The 20645-nt window shown below is 37.6% G+C and overlaps 1 protein-coding gene across 10 annotated transcripts in view; it reads right to left on the bottom strand.

Annotated features, from left to right (window-relative positions):
• Window positions 1-980: 980 nt before the first annotated feature.
• gab1 (GRB2-associated binding protein 1) overlaps window positions 981-20645 on the bottom strand; it is a 223190-nt gene continuing 203525 nt past the window's right edge. For 7 of the 10 annotated variants that reach the window (XM_043674157.2, XM_087980074.1, XM_043674158.2 and 4 more), the window contains 5 exons: window positions 13482-13571; window positions 11394-11493; window positions 6790-6922; window positions 3241-3369; window positions 981-2806 (listed from right to left, as the gene is read on the bottom strand). In XM_043674157.2, coding sequence (XP_043530092.1) covers window positions 2651-2806; window positions 3241-3369; window positions 6790-6922; window positions 11394-11493; window positions 13482-13571 — 608 coding nt within the window. In that variant the 3' untranslated portion in view covers window positions 981-2650. The remainder of the gene's footprint in view (window positions 2807-3240; window positions 3370-6789; window positions 6923-11393; window positions 11494-13481; window positions 13572-20645) is intronic. The other 3 variants (XM_087980076.1, XM_043674160.2, XM_043674161.2) reach the window with 1 other exon arrangement.

Raw genomic sequence — 20645 nt, 5'->3', positions numbered from 1 at the left:
AGTTATCTTTGAAACTTCCATCTGCAGGTTGGAGAAACAATTGATTATTCATGAAGGAATTTGCTGTAGTAATTGGTGCAACTTTGGAAGTGATTGATCCTTTGCTGAATTTCAAATGTTTACATTCTTAATAAATACAAGAGGTACAGTTTTTTAGCCCCATTGGAACAACTCTGTCTAAGATCAATACATTTCCAGCATTTGGTCAAGTCCTTACATCTGAAAGGTAGTGTTGGGATCCCAAAGGTACAACCAAACCTCTCTCCTCTATTTATTTCCTCCTTGATCATAAGTCCAAATATTTTCTTTTCTGGCTGAATCAAATTTTATTGGATAATGATCCTGCAAAATACTTTAATCATTTTTATTATGCTAAAGGCATTATGTAAATAAACGCTGTTGTAATTGCAGAGAGGTTTATGTAGTAAACCCCAGGGCTTAGCTGTATGGCAGCAATGCTTCCGGCTAACTATGAAGAATTAATTCAAACTGTGGGTGGGTAAGGGACCACAACTGAAAGAATGGAAAGGTCTCAAAAGGCCGAGAATTTTAAAATCAAAGAGTTGCATGAACAAGAACCAATACAGGTTAGTGGTCATAGTGGCAATGGCTGAAAAGGATTTGGTGCAAACTAAGGTAAAGGCAGCAGAGTTTTGAATGCACCATTCTAGCCATCTGCGTACACATCAGCAATATATTTATGTTTAACTCATTATGTCCAATAGAATGTGTGTGGAGAGGAGCTAAAAAAAGAGAACTTAAGGAGTTGGATTTCAGATCAATTGAAAGGTGTCCTAATAGTATTTTACTACCAAAAAACAAAACACACTAGACTGTCACTGAATATGAATAAACAGCCTAAATATCATCTGGTCTATGGTGAAGAGTTGTGGGAGGGAAAGGCTATTACTGCGAGTTGTGCGATAAATTTCAGTTAATCTGAATAGTTGCACAAATGTCTAGAAAATAAGCTCAAACACTCTGGGTGGAATATGGTCATTGATTTAATTTCACAATTACATTATGTCTGGCATTTCCATAACTTGCATTAAAATACAAGTAGTATTACTGCTTATTTATAATGAGTAACCATCACTGTGCAATTTACATTAAAGGAAAAGGGTACTTCAGCCAAGGTAGTTATTTTAGATACAAAGCCTGTGAGCTGGAAGACTACAAACATACACATAAAATTGTCATTCATTCAACATTTAATGATAAAATTTTTGATGGACTTCAACATTTTTATGCATAAAGACAATTTTTGTAAATACAAATGTTAGTAATTTTTAGTACATTTACAGTTTATAAGCACTTTATAAGTGAAAAAAAGGTGTTATGTACAACAAAATTATCACATTCCCAACATGGTATATAGTACGAATAGTGAAATAATGTCGGTGTCGCCTGGATATAGGAGTTCCATATAACTTAATTGCTATTATAAACAGCAGGTGTTTTTTTTTAAATCCAAGTACTGCATCCCTGATCTTGAAATGTAAAAGCAATAATGCTACTATGCAAATCAATAAAGAATTTACTGCTGGAAGTAATACAAAAAGTTTTTGCAAAGGGCTCAAAAACATGGTTAAAATGGGACTTGTACATTTTGAAACCAGAATCTTGGATACAAGTACACTAGAACTTGCCAAAAAAGTACCACCTGAGCATAGAATTATGAGGCATCATGTGGAATACCAAACGAGTTTCTTCCTGGATTTGTAACAAGGAATGCATGACTCTACCCTGCAGAATCTGCACTCTGCAAGTTTATTTTAAAATTCAGGCATGTAAACTATATCAAAAGGATTAAAGTCTCAACTTTCCAGAGTTTTAAACTAAATTGATTTGTCACTTTTCTGCACTGGATATTTTAGTTAACATATACCAAAGAATGAGAAACCATTGGCATTTATGGTCTATTCTAGTTTTTAATACTGGAAAGGAAGTGGGTGGGTTTGTTGGGTTTTCTTTTTAGATAATTATTGATAATGGTCATCTAAAGGCCACTGCCAGCAATGTTGCTCTAGAGATTGAACGATGCATTAGTAGTTTTACTGTAACTACTTTCGTTAAGTTTAACAGGTCAAGAATTGCTTCCACTAAACCTACCTTAAATAAATCTAGACTTCAATTAAAAAAAATAGAAAATTAGTTTAGCTAGAACATACTTTTCAGCCTGGATGTTTAACAATTTTCATGATTTGCTCTAGAATGAAAAAAATGAAGTTATTTTCTACATAGGATTTTTGAGGCCAGATTCCTGTGATAACTAATAGCTTCCCCTTGTACCTGAAGTAACTCTTTCCAATGGCATTCTAAAACTGAATACTAGACCATTTAGAAGCAATCCAAGTCTAAATTCAGCTAACATACAGGATCAAAGGAAGTCTCTGCAGGCCATGCATGTAAAATCAAACAGCTTGCACTTAATTATAGTAATCAAGTTGATTTCAATAATTTCCCCATTTTGATGACGTGTGTTGTTTGGATGTAAAATTTGGAGTCACTGGCCAGTAGTCACTTATGACTGTTTCATGATTGATGGTTGGCTTATTCACGTCGGGTACATAGAGTAGAAGGCCATTAGCGGCAGGAACATAAAGGCATCTCAATAAGGCATGATGGTCTTTTAAATGACAGCATTAGGTCACTTTGCACTTTTAACTGGGGTCTCCGATTCTGTTGACTGTCTTTCATCAGTCCATGCTTTTCTGGTGTTCTTTAGTGCGAGGGTTCTCTCTTGGTCCACCAATACATAATCTACTTTTTCATCTGCTGCTACTGTACCTGTACCATTGCTTTTCTGAAATGAAACAAAAAAATCCCATAAAGCTTGCAGTATTATTCAATTTTTAGCATACTCAATATCCAAGGAAAACCTGGAGATAACTAAACCAAGAGCAAGTAAGTAATTGCTGACTACACAACTGTAATAAGGTGAAATTACATTTCGTGAACTCGGACATATCTGGATCAGCACCGAAGCAGATCTGAAGTCAAGTCAAACTCTATGTAAATGAACAGTTGTTCCAACATACATGAGGACTAGCCTTTAAGTGTGATAGCTCTGAATGTCATATCTCTGTCTTGAATAGAATAAATATCTAAAAGGATTGAAATAAAACCACTAGAGACTTCATAAGGAGACGAGCGCCATTTCTACTTCTGAAAAACATTCTTAAGTTATCATAGTAAGCATATTTAATTGCTACATTGTTGAACTGTACAGAAGTGTACCTTTCGTGGTGGTGTTGATTTTCCAGAGTCTAGATCCAGGTCTAAGTATTCCACTTGTTGTTTGTCACCTTTCGATCTTGTTAAACTGTTGCCCCCATCACAACTTTGCAGTGATCCTTGTTTTACAACCTGCAAAATATCAGAATATATTCAACAGTAACTATAAGGATAAAATACAGCTTAATATTAACAACTCTCCCCAAAATGGTAGTTGCAATATAGCAGAACATGTTGCTATCTTGCAACAGAATAATCATAAAATCATTATAATATCTATTTAGATTGTTAAAGTTATTTATAATCAGGTCAAATATCATGTGTAAAATGTGGCAATGAAATGTTAATGAAACAGTTGCTTTCATCATTTTAGTAATACAGGTTCTATTTCCACTAGCTGAAGGGTTACACGATAACCAATTTTAATAATTCAGTTTGAGGGTCACTCTGAAACTGCTTTGCAGCAGGCATTAGTCAAGTGGTCAAAAATAAAATCTTTGATTTTCCTTCCACCATACCTCCACTATCGAAGGAAAGACTCAAAGAGGAGCACACAAAGATTGCGTGACTAACTGACTAAAACAAAAATAAAATAAAAAAAATACATTAAAGAATTGAAACAACATAATTCTTGAGAGGGGTAATATGACACAGAGGTGCACGCCATGCAAGATTGATCCAGTTAGTTCAAAATAGTAATAAATATTAGCAAGAATGTGCATTTCTAAATGACATACAAATTTAATAATTAATTTGGCTGTTGACAGTATGGAAACTAAACAATTTCCTATAGGGAGGAAAACACCAACCTGAACTACAATAGTTATGTCCCAGCATCCAAAGCTGAATAATTTGGTTCTTTGTTCTCCAGGGTGAGATTTAGTTTAGAGGAGCTCAAACGAGCTCTTCATTATTATATTTTATCCATAGGAAATTAACCAAAACGTTCATTAATACATCACATATTACAACTCCAGATATGCTCAATTTGGATGATAGAGTGGTACAGGTCGTTCTACTATAACGCATGATTTGTTAACATGAATTCACTAAAATTAGACTGATGAACTGGGGACACTTTTTAAAAGCATGAAGTTCTAAAGTATGTATTGATTATAATGCAATTCCAACCCCATTACTTTAAATGGTGCTGCTAATACATGATTTTGTTATAACATGGGATTGCATGAGAATGGAACTACTGTGTTATAGCAGAAATGACTATCACTTTATTTTTAAAAAATCTATTATTGTCTGAGCCATTTAAAAGTACAGCTCCTTTTTAAAAATAGTTATAGACCTTGGAGAAGTAGGCCATTTGGTCCATTGAGCCCGCTCCATCATTCAATATTATCATGTCTAATGCTCTACCCACAATGCCATATACCCAACTTATCTCCTTGGTGCCTTTAATATTGTAAACTTTTATCAAGAACAGAAGCTGCTAGAAAAACGCAGGAGGTCTGGCAGCATCTGTGGAAAGAAATCAAAGTAAGCTGAGGAAGTTCCGAGGAAGGGTCACTGGACCCGCAACATTAACTCTGATTTCTCTCCACAGATGCCATCAGAACTGTTGAGCATTTCCAGCAATTTCGCTTTTCGTTTCTGATTTCCAGCATCCAGTTTTTATTTTGTAAAATTTATCAATTTCTTTATTGAATATATTCAGTGACAAGGCCTCTATGGTAGTGAATTCCATAAGTTGACCATCCTGAATATAGTAAACATCTACTTAAAGACTCTTCAATATTCAAGCTTTTTATAAAGATTTTGAGAACAATATTTAGAATTTTTCTAGATGGTACATAGCCCATAATAACTTCTTGTAAGCCAACCACTACTTCAAACTAGTGCTTGCATATGCACATATAAGAACACACACAAAAGTTCTGTAAGCCAATATATTATTTACTCTATCATAATCAACCATTTTGCATCAGGTAGCCATGCTTCTATTTCTTCCTTATTATGAAGGAGTGCTGGTTGTGGTGAAGCCCTGTGTGCTGGGTTGTCTCGTGGTGGCAGAATGGGCAAAGAAAAACTTAGTCATTGACTGAAGAACTGTTTCTAGAGTGAGTGCCAGATTGGATGATATTGGTCAAGCCATTTACATTTGATTTCGTTGGAAACTCTGTTGGAGCTGTGAGGGAACTGTGCCCTGTTATTTTTGTGACCATAAAGATAAGTGAGTTAGAGATAACAGTCCAGACAGACAGTCACCTATTTCTATAACCTTGAATTGAGTACAGGGAAAATATACATCTGGTGATGGCTTCAAAGAAGACAGTGATGTAATTAAAAAACAAACTAGTGAAAGTCAGATGTTACTTTATGCCTTGTCCATCCAGTGTGTTTTTAGAAAGTAAGATGTCTGGAACAACTCAGAGCTGTGGCAGGTACAACAGTGTGGTCACCTGATCCAGAAGTGATCACCAGCAACCAATGCCATAGTAATTTAGGAAAGGTGTACCACATTAATTGAATGGTACCCAGATTGTGTGCCATTGATATCTGGGGCAGAACCTTTTGACCCAAACAAGGGAGTTTTACACTAGTTAAATAGCTCTGAATGTTATTATTCTAAAGATTCTTGACATCAGTCATGTATTAATAATATCTCATCCGAATGCTCACAAATGGCTGACCAAAAATAACAATGCTTCACAATTTAAAAAACCTCTAGTTCATTAAAAGTCATTTTACAGAAAAGCAGCTGCTTACAGAGATGAAAGCGGTTGTCCCAAAATCATCCCACCTCATCTCTTCTGTCCATTCCCTTCCTGTTATTTCCCGTTCAATGGGTGTAATAGGAACAGTACAATAGAAGGACTCTTCACTGAAAAGATATAGAGAAACAGGAAGAAAGGAAATGATAAACTTAAAGGAGAAACTATAGCAAGTAGAAAACTTTAGAAAACTCCAAGGAAAAGCCACGCAATGGAACAGAACAGATCCTGATAGACGAAAGGATATTAGTTGATGGGAGAACAATATGAAAAAAAAGTAATGAGACGTGAGAGCAAGAGTAAAGGGAAAACAGGAGTTTTGATGCCTTGAGAGGAGCAAGAATAAAGGTAAAGCAGCTTCTAGTATAAATCCTAAAAGGAAAAAATTAAAGAATAAAGAGTTTAAAAAAAGAAACATTAGCAAATGAGAGAATTCAGATATATGAGGAGTCCTTCCAAATACATTATTCCAACCTCAGTATTTTGGAATATTATGACAAAATCCATCCCTTTTTGCAAAGGAAGGACAACTCGCCTTAAGATTCAAACACATTTATAGTTAACTCATACCTTACCTTTAGTAATACTAAAATCTCCATCACGTGATGCTATGCATTTGTTTTTGTTGGTAGAATTTTTTAAAAAAAGGTGTTTATTGAGAAGAATTAATTCAACGTGTCAAAATTAGAAGAACATTTGTTATTGTTGCAAGTTTAGATTGTGAATTCTACATAATCTTGGACCTAGTTTGCATCACCTTCCCAGTTTCTGGGTCTGTATCATGATAATAATGACATTAAAATCGATGAATCTGAAGATTACATACTGGATCATCTGTGGAGGGAGCAGATTCCATGGCCACGTAGTTTTCTTCACTGTCCTCCTGTGAATCAGTGCTGGAAGCAGTGCTGTCTACGGAGGTAGGCCGGGGATTAGCAGGAAACCTGGAGAGGCTGATTCTTAAGGGGATAATTGGGAGGAAAAGAAGCAACAGTCCAAATAGTTACACTTTTATGATCCTCCCATAAGTAAGATAATCGTTTGCAATGATTAAACTGATTCACAAACATCTACAGTGAGGCATTGGACTGAACTGAAGATTTATGAGCAAACCACAAATTATTAACTTACCACGCACTTTTAAAAAAAATCACTCTGGTTAATTAAAATCAACTATGCAAATGAATCACTTAAAAGCAGAGATAAATCTAAGTTTGCCCCTTGTTTTTAGTGTCAATTAATTTAACTTTATTAAAGAATAGAATCGTTGGAACATAGTCTTCATATTAATTTGCCAAGAAAACATTTTTTTGGTCATTAGGATTATGATGTCAATTCATGAATTGAAAAAAGATAATCACATAAGACATTATTAGAAAAGTAGTGATTAGGAACCATTGTAAAGAGTTTACAGCTCCAAAATAGGTTATTTACAGGAATTATGGCCAATTATGGCCAATATTTTTGCAAGACATAGCCAAATGATCACAATACCAGGGCAGATGAAAGTGTTCAATTCTTAAAATGGGAATGCAAGTGGTTTAATTTCGTTGAAATGAATGAAAATACTTTGTGGAAGTAACACTATGGTATACTTTAACTGACAATCTTAGCACAATATTTGCTCTGATTCAGTTCATGAGTTAATGCCTCAGTGCAGAGATTTTGGTGCATGTTTCACACTGGCAATTCAGTGTGACATTGAGGGAGTACCACACTGTCAACAGTGATATTTTTCTGGTGAGAGGCTAAACTGAGGCCATGTGTCTGTTATTGTAGTAATACAAAATGTTCCATTTACTGTTCCAAAGAGAGGGCAATTCTCCCATTGTGCTAATCTACAATTAATCTACAGAAAACATATGTGGAGGCATAAAATACTATGTTTTCCATAACTTGAGAAAACAAGGTTTGAGTTATCAGAAAGTCTACATACTGGGATCTTAAAAAAGGCTTTAAGACAATGTACCACTAGATGTTAAAATGTATGGCAAAAACACAAATTGCTGGAGGAGCTCAGTAGGTCTAGCAGCATCTGTAGAGAGAATGAAGAGTTAACATTTTGAGCCCAGTGACCCTTCAGTTCCCAGAGTCACTAGACCTAAAGCATTAACTCTACTTTCTCTCCACAGATTCTGCAAGATTTGTTGAGTTTCTTGAATAATTTGTTTTCCTTTCAGATTTCTAGCATCTGCAGTTTTTTATTTTAGTTAAAAAGTCTATGTTTCTCTATGTATCAAATGGTCAATTAGCTGGACTGTATTGTCCAAATTAGATTGCATATGTGCACCACCCAATGGTCAGCTTGAGAACAGCTCATACTGCTCATCATCCAACTTGCTTTTGGTTTCTGGTCCAACCAGAAATAGGAAGCTAGAAAATAAGGGCGATAGAAGATAAAGATGGTCCACTCCTGAACATATTTCTTGCATGTTTCTTTTGGGTATTTTTAAAAATTCACTCATGGTACTTGAGTGTCCCTGACTAGGCTAGCATTCATTGCAAATCCCTGATTTCCAATGAGATGTTGGGGAGTTGTTTTCCTGAACTGCTGCTTTCCTTCAGGCGTAATAACACACTCAGTGCTGTTAGGAAGGGAGTCCCAGGATTCTGATCCAATAGCAATGAAGGAACTTTAATATAGTTACAATTCAAGAAGGTGTGGGGCTTGGAGAGAAATTTGCATGTAACAGTGTTTCCATGTATCAGCTATCCTTGTCTTCTAGGTGGCAGAGGTCACAGGTTTGAAAGGTGTCATCTAAGGAGAGTTTGTACTCAGAAGGAGCCTTTTAGTTTCCAGCAAGAGTTGTAAAATCTCAGAGATTCTCACAATGTGCAATGCTGAAGATTGTGACTGATGTTTGCTTCATGGAAGGTAAGGGTTGTATGAAACAAACTTTCATAGAATTCCTAGAGTATTGAAACAAGCCCAACAAGTCCACAGTGACCCTCCAAAGACTAACGCACTCAGACCCATTCCCCTACCCTATTATCCTATATTTACCCCTGACTAATGCACCTAACCTACACATCCCTGAACACTGAGGAATTTAGCATGGCCAATTCACCTAACCTGCATATCTTTGTATTGTGGGAGGAAACCGGAGTACCCGGAGGAAACCCACGCAGAACAGGGAGAATATGCAAACTCCACACAGACAGTCGCCCAAGGCTGGAATCAAACCTGGGTCCCTGGCACTGTGAGGCAGCAGCACGAACTACTGAGCTACTGTGCTGCCCCAAGTTAATTTTATACTCATGGAAGTTAAATTCTTTATGTGTAAATTTCAGCATTACAGGTTTGACTTCTAAAATTTTAAACAAATATCTTGGTATGAAAACTTCTGAAAAGATATTTAGTCTTCAAAATGATCCAAGGATTCACAATTATATCCAATATTATAAGCAACTCCTTTCTTTCTCTTTTAGTTACACTTATCCCAAGGTTTTTGTTATTTGTGGCTAGAATATGGGTATCATTGGTAGCTCAACATTTATTACCCATCGCATACTATACCCTCAAGAGGGTGGTGGTGAGCTGCCTTCTTAAATTGCTGCAGGCCATGTGGTGTAGGTAAAACCTTGAAGCATGGTGTTGCGAACAGAAATGAGATATAGTTTTCTCAACAACTTCGCTATCAACAACCAAGCTAATCAACAGGTGTTAAAGCACTATGTTAGAGAGACTGAAAAACCACCTGCTGACTGTCAAGAATGAACTTGAAAATGCACAGATGTACTTTTCTGAATGATACTTTACATATTTAAAAAGAATCTAAATAGAACATCCAAAATCAACCAAATTTGATGGATTCTAACACTGTGGCCAAGTCCAAAAGATAGTTAATCTTTGTAAAAGAAGTTTATGTATAAATCAACCGGTTAATGTTTTGCACACAGCTTTCAAGCAATAGACTGTTACAAACTAAAAATGTAACTTATATGATCTGAGAAAAAGAATATTTATTCAACAGAAAAACAGCAAGTGCATGGAAATTGATCAGATTCCAATACATCTATTACTGCCTATTTTATTGAGTTAATAATGAACAGATGAAGAAAATGCTTTATTCTGAAAAGGTAACACCTGGATTTGTGCATTCAATCTAAACAATTAAACAGTTCAGAATGAAAACGTTTCTAGTCAAAGTCAGATGTATTTCTCTACAATTTGCTGCAAAATTAACCACAAAGTACACAAACAAGCTCCATCTTGCACGAATTATATTCTTTTAGTTGATTTGTTAAACAACTGCCACATATAAAATTCTGGTATTTGTTTTGTTATTATAGCAATTCAGAGGAGGGTGTGATGACGAAAATCAAATGCTTTTACAATACTGTATCACATTTATACCATAGAACTCAATCAAGAGATCAGTTAATTTTTCTGGGTAGCAGTTTTTAAAATCAATTTAAGATACTGATGAAAGGACTGAGTATTTCTATCCCTTCAGCAAAACAAGCCACAATTGACAATAAACAACTCCAAAAATTTCAGTAAAAACAAAAACCAAACCATTTTAAAACAAATGCATATAATTTTAATTCTCTTGACTCCAGAACAGTGATATTTAAAGAGAAGAAAAAGGTGAATGGAGAAACATTTAAAGGTACATGATTCTTATGGGGCTTGACAGGGTAAATGCTGAGAGGCAACTGACTCCTGCGGGAATGACTAGGACCAGAAAGTATACTCTCAGAGCAAGGGGACACCCAATTACGGCAGAGATGAAGAAGAATTGTTCCTCTCAGAGGACAGTGAATCTGTGGAATTCCTTAACCCAGACAGAGATTAAATATATTCAAAGCTGATAGATTTTTTAATATGTAAGGGGAAAAGGCAGGAAAGTGATGTTGAGGATTATCAAATTAGCTATGATCTCATTATATGACAGAGTAGACTCAATGGACCAAATGCTTACTCTGGTCCGACATTTTATGGTATAAATCAGTTGAGGATTTAAAATTCCAGGTCAGTTGGCAAACAACTAGAGCCTACATAAAGTGGGAATTGAATTCAAATAAATTTTAGATCATATATCTAAAGGGGAGATCATTTGACACGGCCAACAGAATAAGAAGTAGTTTGTATTCAAAGGTGTGGGTGGGGCAAATGCAAATCAGGAGACAGCTCAGGTGGAAGAGTACTAATGAGACAACTTGGTGGAATGTCAGTTTGGCAACAGAAATAGAATGGGAAACTCAAGTTTCTGCTACCTTTGCTACATTCTCCATGCTGAGTTCAGGTAAATCCTTTCATATGTTTTATTAACACTGTTCTGATTCCATCAGCAGTAAAATATATAATTAATACACAGTAAGTAAAGTCATTGTGTTCAGACTGATTTCATTCAAAGTCTGTTAAATAAATGCAATGACAAAATATATGCAACACAATTATAGTAATAAGCAACAGTTATGACTTACTCTCTGGTAAAGGTTTTGGTCACTGGTGATCTGACTGGAGCTAATTCCTGCAATTCTTCAAATTCAGGTAAAGGTTTAATTTCCAATGGTGCAGGTTTAACTGTGGTACAAAAAATGCACATCAATATACTTGCTGTACAAAAAGAATGGGGAAATTGCTGGGTGTCATCATTTTATGTTCAGCACACAAAATGTTGAATGGTGCTAGTGGCATGTTTACTATTTAGAAAATCATTTAAAACTGGATAAGTATGAATGCATGTTAAAATTAATATGACAAAGATTAATTAAGATCATTGGGTGCTTCAGCAACTCGCTATTCAGTGGGTCAATGCATTGTTTTCAAATATATTTGACTAAGAAGTTTCAATTACATTTTGTGCTCTTGGACCACAATGTATTATTATTGTAACACCTGGAAAATTAGTTGACATGATGGAGAACATAGCTATTTCTCAATAAGTGTTGGGAAAACAAGAAATACGGCATTCCAACTACCTCTATCTCTCCACGAGGAGAAAGAGCAAGATCTGACAAAATCCTTGACACTGTCTTTGTTTAACTTCATGTAAACATCCTAGGTTCTCAGAAATACAGGTTAAAATGTTTTGAATATATAACTAGTTTTGGAAAACTATATTGACGACTGCACAATATGAGAATCAACAAAAATCTTAGAATCAACAATTGTGTTGTGGAAACTGTTGGTGTTTGTCCCCAGCTAAACCAAGTTGAGTGCAAACCAGTCAGGAAATTTCATGATGTAGCTGTATTAATTAGAAACCAACAGCATCTGGTCTTTTAGTACCAATATCAAGTGCTGCAAAAAGCCTGCCTTGTGGACAAGGTGCTGAATTTACAAACCAGAAATACTGGTGGGAAGTTTTGCTGGCCAGTAACATTCACCAGAAATGAAAGCACACAGAGCCAGTGATTTTCCATCCATTCATATGAAATGCTGAAAAGAAATGTGCGACATATATATGAATTTTTGATGGGTGCTGCTGGCTAAGGAGACTTCCTTTAATATCAGAGGTCCAAAATTGTCCCTGATATATCACTCACGCAGTCAAGTTGAAATATTCCTTTGAGTTCTGTACCAAACAACACTGAAGCACAGTCATGTTGAACTGGAGAGGAATACCAAATCCTTTTTTGTTAAAATCTGCCCATTTCCAAATACACATACTAAAGTTTTATGTTTTATATATTGCCTGCTAATAAAACAAAATAGATGAAGCTGTAGGTTTAACTGTGGTACAAAAAAATATACATCAATATAATTGCTGTAAAAAGATTAGGGAAATTGTTGGGTGTCATTATTTTACATTCAACGTACAAAATGTTGAATGATGCTGGTGGCATGTTTACTATTTAGAATAGAGGTATTTACCACTATACTTCTTGTCCTAACAGTGGAAGACAAGAGATCGCAAGGCAGGTTTCCATTGGCTGCCCCAGGCTCAAAAGTACTTTAATTTATTATTTTTTTGCTTTATATCAATGTTGAATGTAAATTGTATACAAGTTTAAATAAACGAAATCAATTAGAATTCAAAATATATCCTCTAAATCATTTCACGATGATGTAGCTGTTCTGCATGCTCTCATCTGGACAGTAGAGGCCACTATAAACAAAGTTTGCATTTTATTAAGTTCTCCTCAGATCAGTGTATGATGTTATAAGATAATAGCTCGCTTTCATTCAGATACAATAACTATACAAAAAAGTTGTCCTTCTGTTTGGCTTTCAAGGTTAAAATGGAACTACTTTACTGATGATTAAAAAAAACCTTGTTTTAACAACTGCAATAACAGCCAGATAAGCTGTTGCACTAAGTATTTGATCATTTTAGACAATTATGGTTCATAAATAGCAAATTTAATAAATTATTCAGGAATATTTAGTCACCTTACAAAGGGATCAAAATATGCAATACAAGCCTAAAATACAGAGGTATAGTATCTAATGATTGAACAAGAAAGCAACTTGATGGGAGAGTTAATTGCATAGTATCAATCATTACTGAAAGCTTAGTCAGTTAAAGTTCCAAGCCATTTTAATAGAGCATGCTGAATATTACCTACCCTTGTGTCGTCTTGGAGTAAAGTCACCTATGGTTTGAGTATCAGTTCGTTCTAAAACAGGTTTAGCTCTTATTATTTTAGGACTTTGACCTATTTGATGAGAAAAGAAGACTCTTCGGTTATACTTTTGCTCTGTAAAATGTTTGTGTTATGTTGGGCTTTTAGTGTAGCCAGTTAGCTTTGCTAAATTTGCAAGTGCAAGTGTTAACCAGCCGATCAAAAGCAATACAAGTCCCTTTGGCCAACCAGCCAGTCTTCATCACGCTCATGCTAGAGATTTGAAGCACTTTTTTTTAAAAAAAAGACAGAGAGGCAAGAAGCTACAGCATGCTCATGTCTTATGCACTGTGAACAAAGCAGGCAATTACAACAAAGTAAGTGCAGAATATTCCCCAGGAGTACAGACAAACCTTTTTGAACCAAACAAACAACTGAACCTTCCTGTCACAATCACCAATATATTTCCTCCCATCATTTTTTTTCCCCAAAGGCTGGAGATTTACAGTTCTACTGGCATCACCTACCCTCAGATGTCGTTTCCTATGAAAAATGGCCACTTAAAATGTCTGAATTGTAAATATCTGAAGGAGATTGTGAGAGGGAGAAGGACTGCACACTCTAACCTGGTTCTGTGCATAGATATCAGATACATATTGTACCAGGATTTGCGAGCTTAGCAATGGCTGATTTTTGTCTACCCCCAGGTGCGAAGTACTGAGGTCAATTGAAAAGAAAATCCATTTTCTTTTAGAATCTTTTTGAATTGCGTCACCAGAATTGCGAGCTGCTTATGGTGAGGAATGGAATACTTCCCTTGTCAGATAGTCATTGTCATCAGCAGTCACTTCTGTGTATTGCTAAGATGTAAGCAAAGCTTCCTCTACAACATCCCACCAATACACCTAGCTCCAACCTCCAAGACATCCCATTTCTCTAATGGTGATGCATCTCCATTTTCTACATTGGCCACCTCATGGTCTGCATAATGCAAATGACTGCCAAGTTGGTACAATGCCGAGTGTAGCACAAAAATCTATGTTACAAGTAAATTTTAAACCACATCATCCATCCTTTAGTCTATTAGTCATTTACAACAAACAGTTTCACTCCTATGTGGTTAGTTTAACAATCAAAGCCTGTTGGAGACATCAAGAAATTTGAAAGCCACATCCTCAATTTCAACCATTGCCTCAACCTCCAAAATTACTTGGGAACGAACCACATTTATCATTGCCATTCAGACTAAGATTAAACACTTTCCTCAGAAAATATCTTGCAGCAAGTAGCCAACTATTCAACTCCTATGTAAAGTAATGATTTCAAGCTCAAGGACACTAGAAACTCAAACTGGTTTCTCTCATTTGAAGACAAGGAGACATTAGTTCACTATAAGTTGCTGAGTAAAGCACCATGTGAAATAAAGGCTTCACTATGGTCTGAGGGAAGGGAGAAAAGAACCTGCCCTTTTTGTACTGTGTAGCCAGAACTTCCCAACTGCGTAATCCAGCAAACAAGGAGACCACACAGGATAGGAAGTTCCTGAATTTGATTGTTAATTAGCAGAGTGAACTGATATCAATATTGAGTAATGTGAAGATGGCACCCCTTGGGGAGAAATTCAGCATGTTTCTGCTCCTAAAAATGTTGTTCAGGGATCTCGGGTGGAGCTTCATATGTAGCTATCAGTTTCAGGAAGAATTAGTGCAGAAGAAAATATAAGTGTGGACGGTGGAAATCGGAGGTAAAACACAGCATTTGTGAAGAGAGATAAATAGTTAACATTTCAGACTGAAATTTTTGTAAGAACTGGAATGTTAGGAATGTAATAGGCTTTAATCACATATCAAGGCTGAGAAGGAGGGATGGGGAAGGGGAAAATAACAAAAAGGGATAATTTTGATATGAGAAATTAAACAACAAAAAGGGTAATGATATGAGGCAAAAGAGGGTGGTAACAGGACACCTGACATAACAAATATGCAATTGGAGAACCTGTAAATGAGAAGGGCAGAATCATCACCAATTGCAGCTATTCAAAAAAAATGAGGACTTTTAATCTGAATTTATTAAGAATCAATGCAAAGTCCAGAGGTCTGTAAAGAACCTCTTTGGAGGATCAAATTCTGATCTTCAAGGTTATGGTGAGTTTCAATAGAATAGTACAAGACACCAAAATCAGAGTTAGAATTGGACAAAGAATTAAAGTGACAGGCTTGGTGCCATACTTTATAGACTGAGCAGAGGTGTTTCATAAAGTAGTTATAGAATCAGAGTTTGGTCTCCCTGTTATAGAGGGGATTGTACGGTGAGCAGTGTACTAAATTTAAAAGCAGCATAAGAACCTGAAGAAACATTTGGGGCCTGGAATTTTGGAAAGGGAAGAGGGAAAAAGCCACTCTTAATGTCTCCTGTGCTTTCCTGAGAAGGTGCTGTGATCCGTGGAGATGGTGTTGAGGATCCCGGTGCCCTTCCCTTTTAGGATTCTGAACGAACTTCCACAAATGCCCTGGTCCACTCTTCAAATATTTGTTCATTGTTCAATTCAATTCTCTATTTACAGTCATCTACAGGTTGTTCTGCCAGAATGCATGTTTCATTAACCTAATTGATGAATCGGGACACTGTTTCTAAAGTACGAAATTTAAAAATGAATGTTGGCTATACGAGATTGCATAGTCAACATGACTAAAAGGCAGAAAGAGTGTAGGAAGGCAGTGCAGATGTCCCCTGTGGTCATCTTCCTCTAAAACAGGTATACCGTTTTGGATACTGTTGGGGGAGATGGCTCACAAAGGGAGGGCAGCAGATGCCAAGATCATGGCACCGTGGTGGGCACTGCTGTTCAGAAGGGCGGAAAAAGACCTATAGCCCATAGTCCATAGTCATAGAGGATTCCATTGTAAGGTGGGTAGATAGGCAATTCTGTGGCTGAAAACGAGACCCCCAGATGGTGCGTTGCCTCCCAGGTGCTCACATCAGGGATGTCACCGATCAGCTGCAGACCATTCTGAAAGGGGAGGGTGAACAGCCAGTTGTCATGGTGCACATTGGCGCCAATGATATAAGTTAAAAAAAAAGAGAACAGGTCCTGAAAGCAGAATTTAGGAGCTAGGAGCGAAGTTAAAGAGGAGGACCTCAAAGGTAGTGATCTCGGGATTGCTACCAGTGCCATTTACTAGCCAGCGTAGAAATGAAAGAATAGGCAGGATGAACATGTAGCTTGAGGGACGGTGTAGGAGGAAGGGGTTCAGATTTGTGGGACATTGGGACCGGTTCTGCGGAAGGTGGGACCAATACAAAATGGAGGTCTCCATCTGAACCTGACCGGAACTAATGTCCTTGGGGGGAGTTTTTGCTACTGCTGTTGGGGAGGTTTTAAACTAATGTGGTAGGGGGCTGGGAACCAGAAGAGAAGAATGCTAGACAGTGAGGTGGAAACTGGAGACTAAGGATCACAAAGTCAGCATTACTAAGGGGAAGAGTAGGCAGAGAGCAGATGAACGCAAAAGAACTGGCAGCCTGAAGCGCATATACTTTAATGCAAGGAGTGTAGTGGGTAAGGCAAATGAACTTAGGGCTTGGATTGGTGCCTGGGAGTATGACATTATTGCGATTGCAGAGACTTGGTTGAAGGAAGAGGATGACTGACAACTAAATGTTCCAGGATATAGATGCTTCAGACAGGACACGGAGGGAAGTAAAAGGGGGGGGGGGGGGGGAAAGGAGTTGGATTGCTGGTCAGGGATGACATCACGGCTGTGCTAAAGGCGACACTATGGAGGGCTTGAACAGTGAGGCGTTATGGGTGGAGCTGAGAAATAAGAAGGGTGCAGTTACACTGGTGGAGCTGTATTACAAGCCTCCCAACAGTGAACGTGAGATAGGAGAACAAATAGGTAAACAGATCATGGAAAGATGTAGAGGCAACGGGGTGCTGGTGATGGGAGAGTTTAATTTTCCCAACATTGACTGGGATACACTTAGTATCAGAGGACTGGATGGGGCAGAATTTGTGAGGAGCATCCAGGAAAGTTTTCTAGAGCAGTATGGCAATTGTCCGACAAGAGAAGGGGCCATTTTGGACCTGGTGTTGGGGAATGAGCCAGGCCAGGTTGTAGAAGTTTCAGTGGTGGATTTCTTTGGAAATAGTGACCATAATTCTGTAAGTTTTAGAATACTCAGACAAAGATGAGAGTGGGCCTAAGGGACAAGTACTAAACTGGGCCAAGGCCAGTTATATCAAAATTAGGCAGGAGCTGGGAAATGTGAATTGGACACAGCTATTTGACAGAAGATCCACATTTGAGATGTGGGAGGCTTTCAAAGATAGGTTGAAAACAGTAGGGCATGTCCCTTTGAAAACAAGGGATAGGAAAGGCAAGATTCGTGAACTGTGGATGACAGGAGAAATCGTATGACTAAGAGGAAAAGGAAGCATAAGTAAGGTCCAGGCAGCTAAGAATAGAATGGGCCTTGGAGGAATATCAGGAGAGCAGGACCATTCTTAAACGAGGAATCAAGCAGGCTAAAAGGGGTCATGAAATAGCTTTGGCAAGCAGAAATAGGGAGAATCCCAAGGCCTTTTATTCTTATATAAGAAGCAAGAGAGTAATCAGAGAAAGGATTGGTCCACTAAAGGATAAGGAAAGAAGGTTGTGTGTCAAACCTGAGAAAATGGGTGAGATTCTTAATGATTACTTTGCATCAGTGGTACACTGAGGAACAGATGGTGATGAATGCTGAGATTAGAGAGAGAAGTTTGTTTACTCTGGATCATGTCGACAGAAGGAGGGAAGATGTGTTGGATAATCTAAAGGATATTAAGGTGGACAAATCCCCAGGACTGGATGGGATCTATCCCAGGTTGCTGAGGGAGGCGAGAGGGGAAATAGCTGGGGCCCTGACAGATATCTTTGTAGCATCTTTAAACACAGATGAGGTGTCTGATGACTGAAGGTCTGCTCATGTTGTCCCCCTCTACAAGAAGGGTAGTAGGGATATTTCAGGTAACTACAGACCAGTGAGCCTGACGTCAGTGGTGGGAAAGTTGCTGAAGAAGGTACTGAGGGATAAAAAAATATTATATTTGGAAAAGAATGGGCTTATCAGCGATAGGCAACATGGATTTATGTGGGAGAGGTTGTGTCTTACCAACTTAAGAGTGTTCTTTGAGGAAGTGACCAAGTTGATAGATGAAGGGCAGTAGATGTCATATACATGGATTTTAGTAAGGCGTGTGATAAGGTTCCCCATGGTAAACTAATGGAGAAAGTGAAGTCACATGGCATGCAGAGTATTCTAGCTAGGTGGATAAAGAACTGGTTGCGCAACAGGAGACAGAATAATAGTTGAAGAAAGTTTCTTGAAATGGAGAAAGGTGATCAGTGGTGTTCCACAGGGATCAGTGCTGAGGCCACTGTTGTTTGTAATATACATAAATGATCTGAAAGAGGGCATTGTTGGTCTGATCAGTAAGTTTGCAGATGACACAAAGATTGGTGGAGTAACAGAAAGCATATAGGACTGTCAAAGAATACAGGAGAATATAGACATATTGGAGAGTTGGGCGGAGAGATGGCAGATGAAGTTCAATCCAGGCAAATGTGAGGTGATGCATTTTGGGAAGTCTAATTCTAGAGTCAACTATACTGTAAAAGGAAGAGCCTTGGGAAAGGTTGATGAGCAGAGAGATCTGGGAGTTCTGGTCCATTGTACCCTGAAGGTGTCTGCACAGGTGGATAGAGTAGTCAAGAAGGCATATGGTATGCTTGCCTTCATCGGACGGGGTATTAAGTATAAGAGCTGGCAGGTCATGTTAGAATTGTACAAGGCTTTGGTTTGGCTGTATTTAGAATACTGTGTACAGTTCTGGTTGCCACATTACAAAAGGATGTGGACACTTTGGAGAGGGTGCAAAGATTTACGAGGATGTTGCCTGGTAAGGAAGGTGCTAGCTATTGAGTAGGTTAGGATTGTTTTCATTAGAGAAAAGGAGATTTGAGGGGAGTCCTGATTGAGGTCTACAAAATCATGAAGGTATAGTCAAGGTAGATAGAGATAAGCTTTTTCCCCAGGGTGAGGGATTCAATAACTAGAGGTCATGCATTCAAGGTGAGAGGTGAAAAGTTTAAGGGGGATATACGCGGCAAGTACTTTACACAGAGGGTGGCCTGTGCCTGGAACGCATTACCAGCAGAGGTAGTAGAGGCAGGCACGGTAGATTCATTTAAGATGCGTCTGGACAGATGCATGACTAGGTGGTGAGCAGAGGAATACAGATGCTTCGGAATTGGGCGACAGGTTTAGACAGTGGATTTGGATTGATTCAAAAGGTCCTGTTCCTGGGCTGTAAATTTTCTTTGTTCTCTTTTTCTAATCCCTTTCAAGTACTTTCCTGTACTAAGTATTTTGGATTTTGCTATCTCTTCACTACTTTCAGTGCCAAATATTTCACTAATGCTGCTTTAGTTGTTGTGAAAAATCCAATCAAGGCCATTTTCTCACTAGCTTTTTATACCTATAAATATAACAGTTGCCCATTTCCCTCCATAATATGCCAACTATCAGAGATTTGCAAAGGATGGGCAGGAGAAATAATGTTAATCCCATTTCACAATGATAAACTCACTGCCTTTCTCAGATAGCTGCACGTTCTTTTTGTTTCCTCTGATTGATTAAAGAGTTAACAATGGAGTTGTGCACGAACTTCATCATGCTGATATGCTAAAAATCCAACACAGACTGAAGGAGAGTTTTTTCTCTCTATTGGTTGCAAGGGTTTTTGCAAAAGACATTTGATGAATCTGACATACAGTTTCCAGTGAGAACTAAACAAAACTGAAAAAAAAAGGTTGGTACAAAATGGGAAAACAATGAAATGGTTAATGGAGGGGTGGGGTTGTGAATAGGATAGAAACTTCAGTACAACTTGGAGCATTCTTTGCAGTTTGGGGGTAAAGTTCATTTTTCCAGCAGGGTAAAAGGAGCTTTCATCTGCATTGACGTACCAGACCTGACTGAACCCATCAAATGACCCAAGTGAAAGTGTTTAACTGCTTTGCACTGCATAACCATACAGCACAATTGTAAAATATCCACAATTTCCACAGAATTCACAAAATCTGTAATCAGACAAGTATATCTTTTTACCTTGATAAGTTCAAA

Source organism: Chiloscyllium plagiosum, unplaced genomic scaffold (assembly GCF_037043375.1).
Source record: "Chiloscyllium plagiosum isolate Xiang-an unplaced genomic scaffold, Cpla_swu_hap1 HiC_scaffold_36, whole genome shotgun sequence".
In the NCBI taxonomy this organism is placed as follows: domain Eukaryota; kingdom Metazoa; phylum Chordata; class Chondrichthyes; order Orectolobiformes; family Hemiscylliidae; genus Chiloscyllium; species Chiloscyllium plagiosum.
The sequence above is the reverse complement of the archived record's forward strand: the minus strand, read 5'-3'. Positions and strand labels throughout refer to the sequence as shown.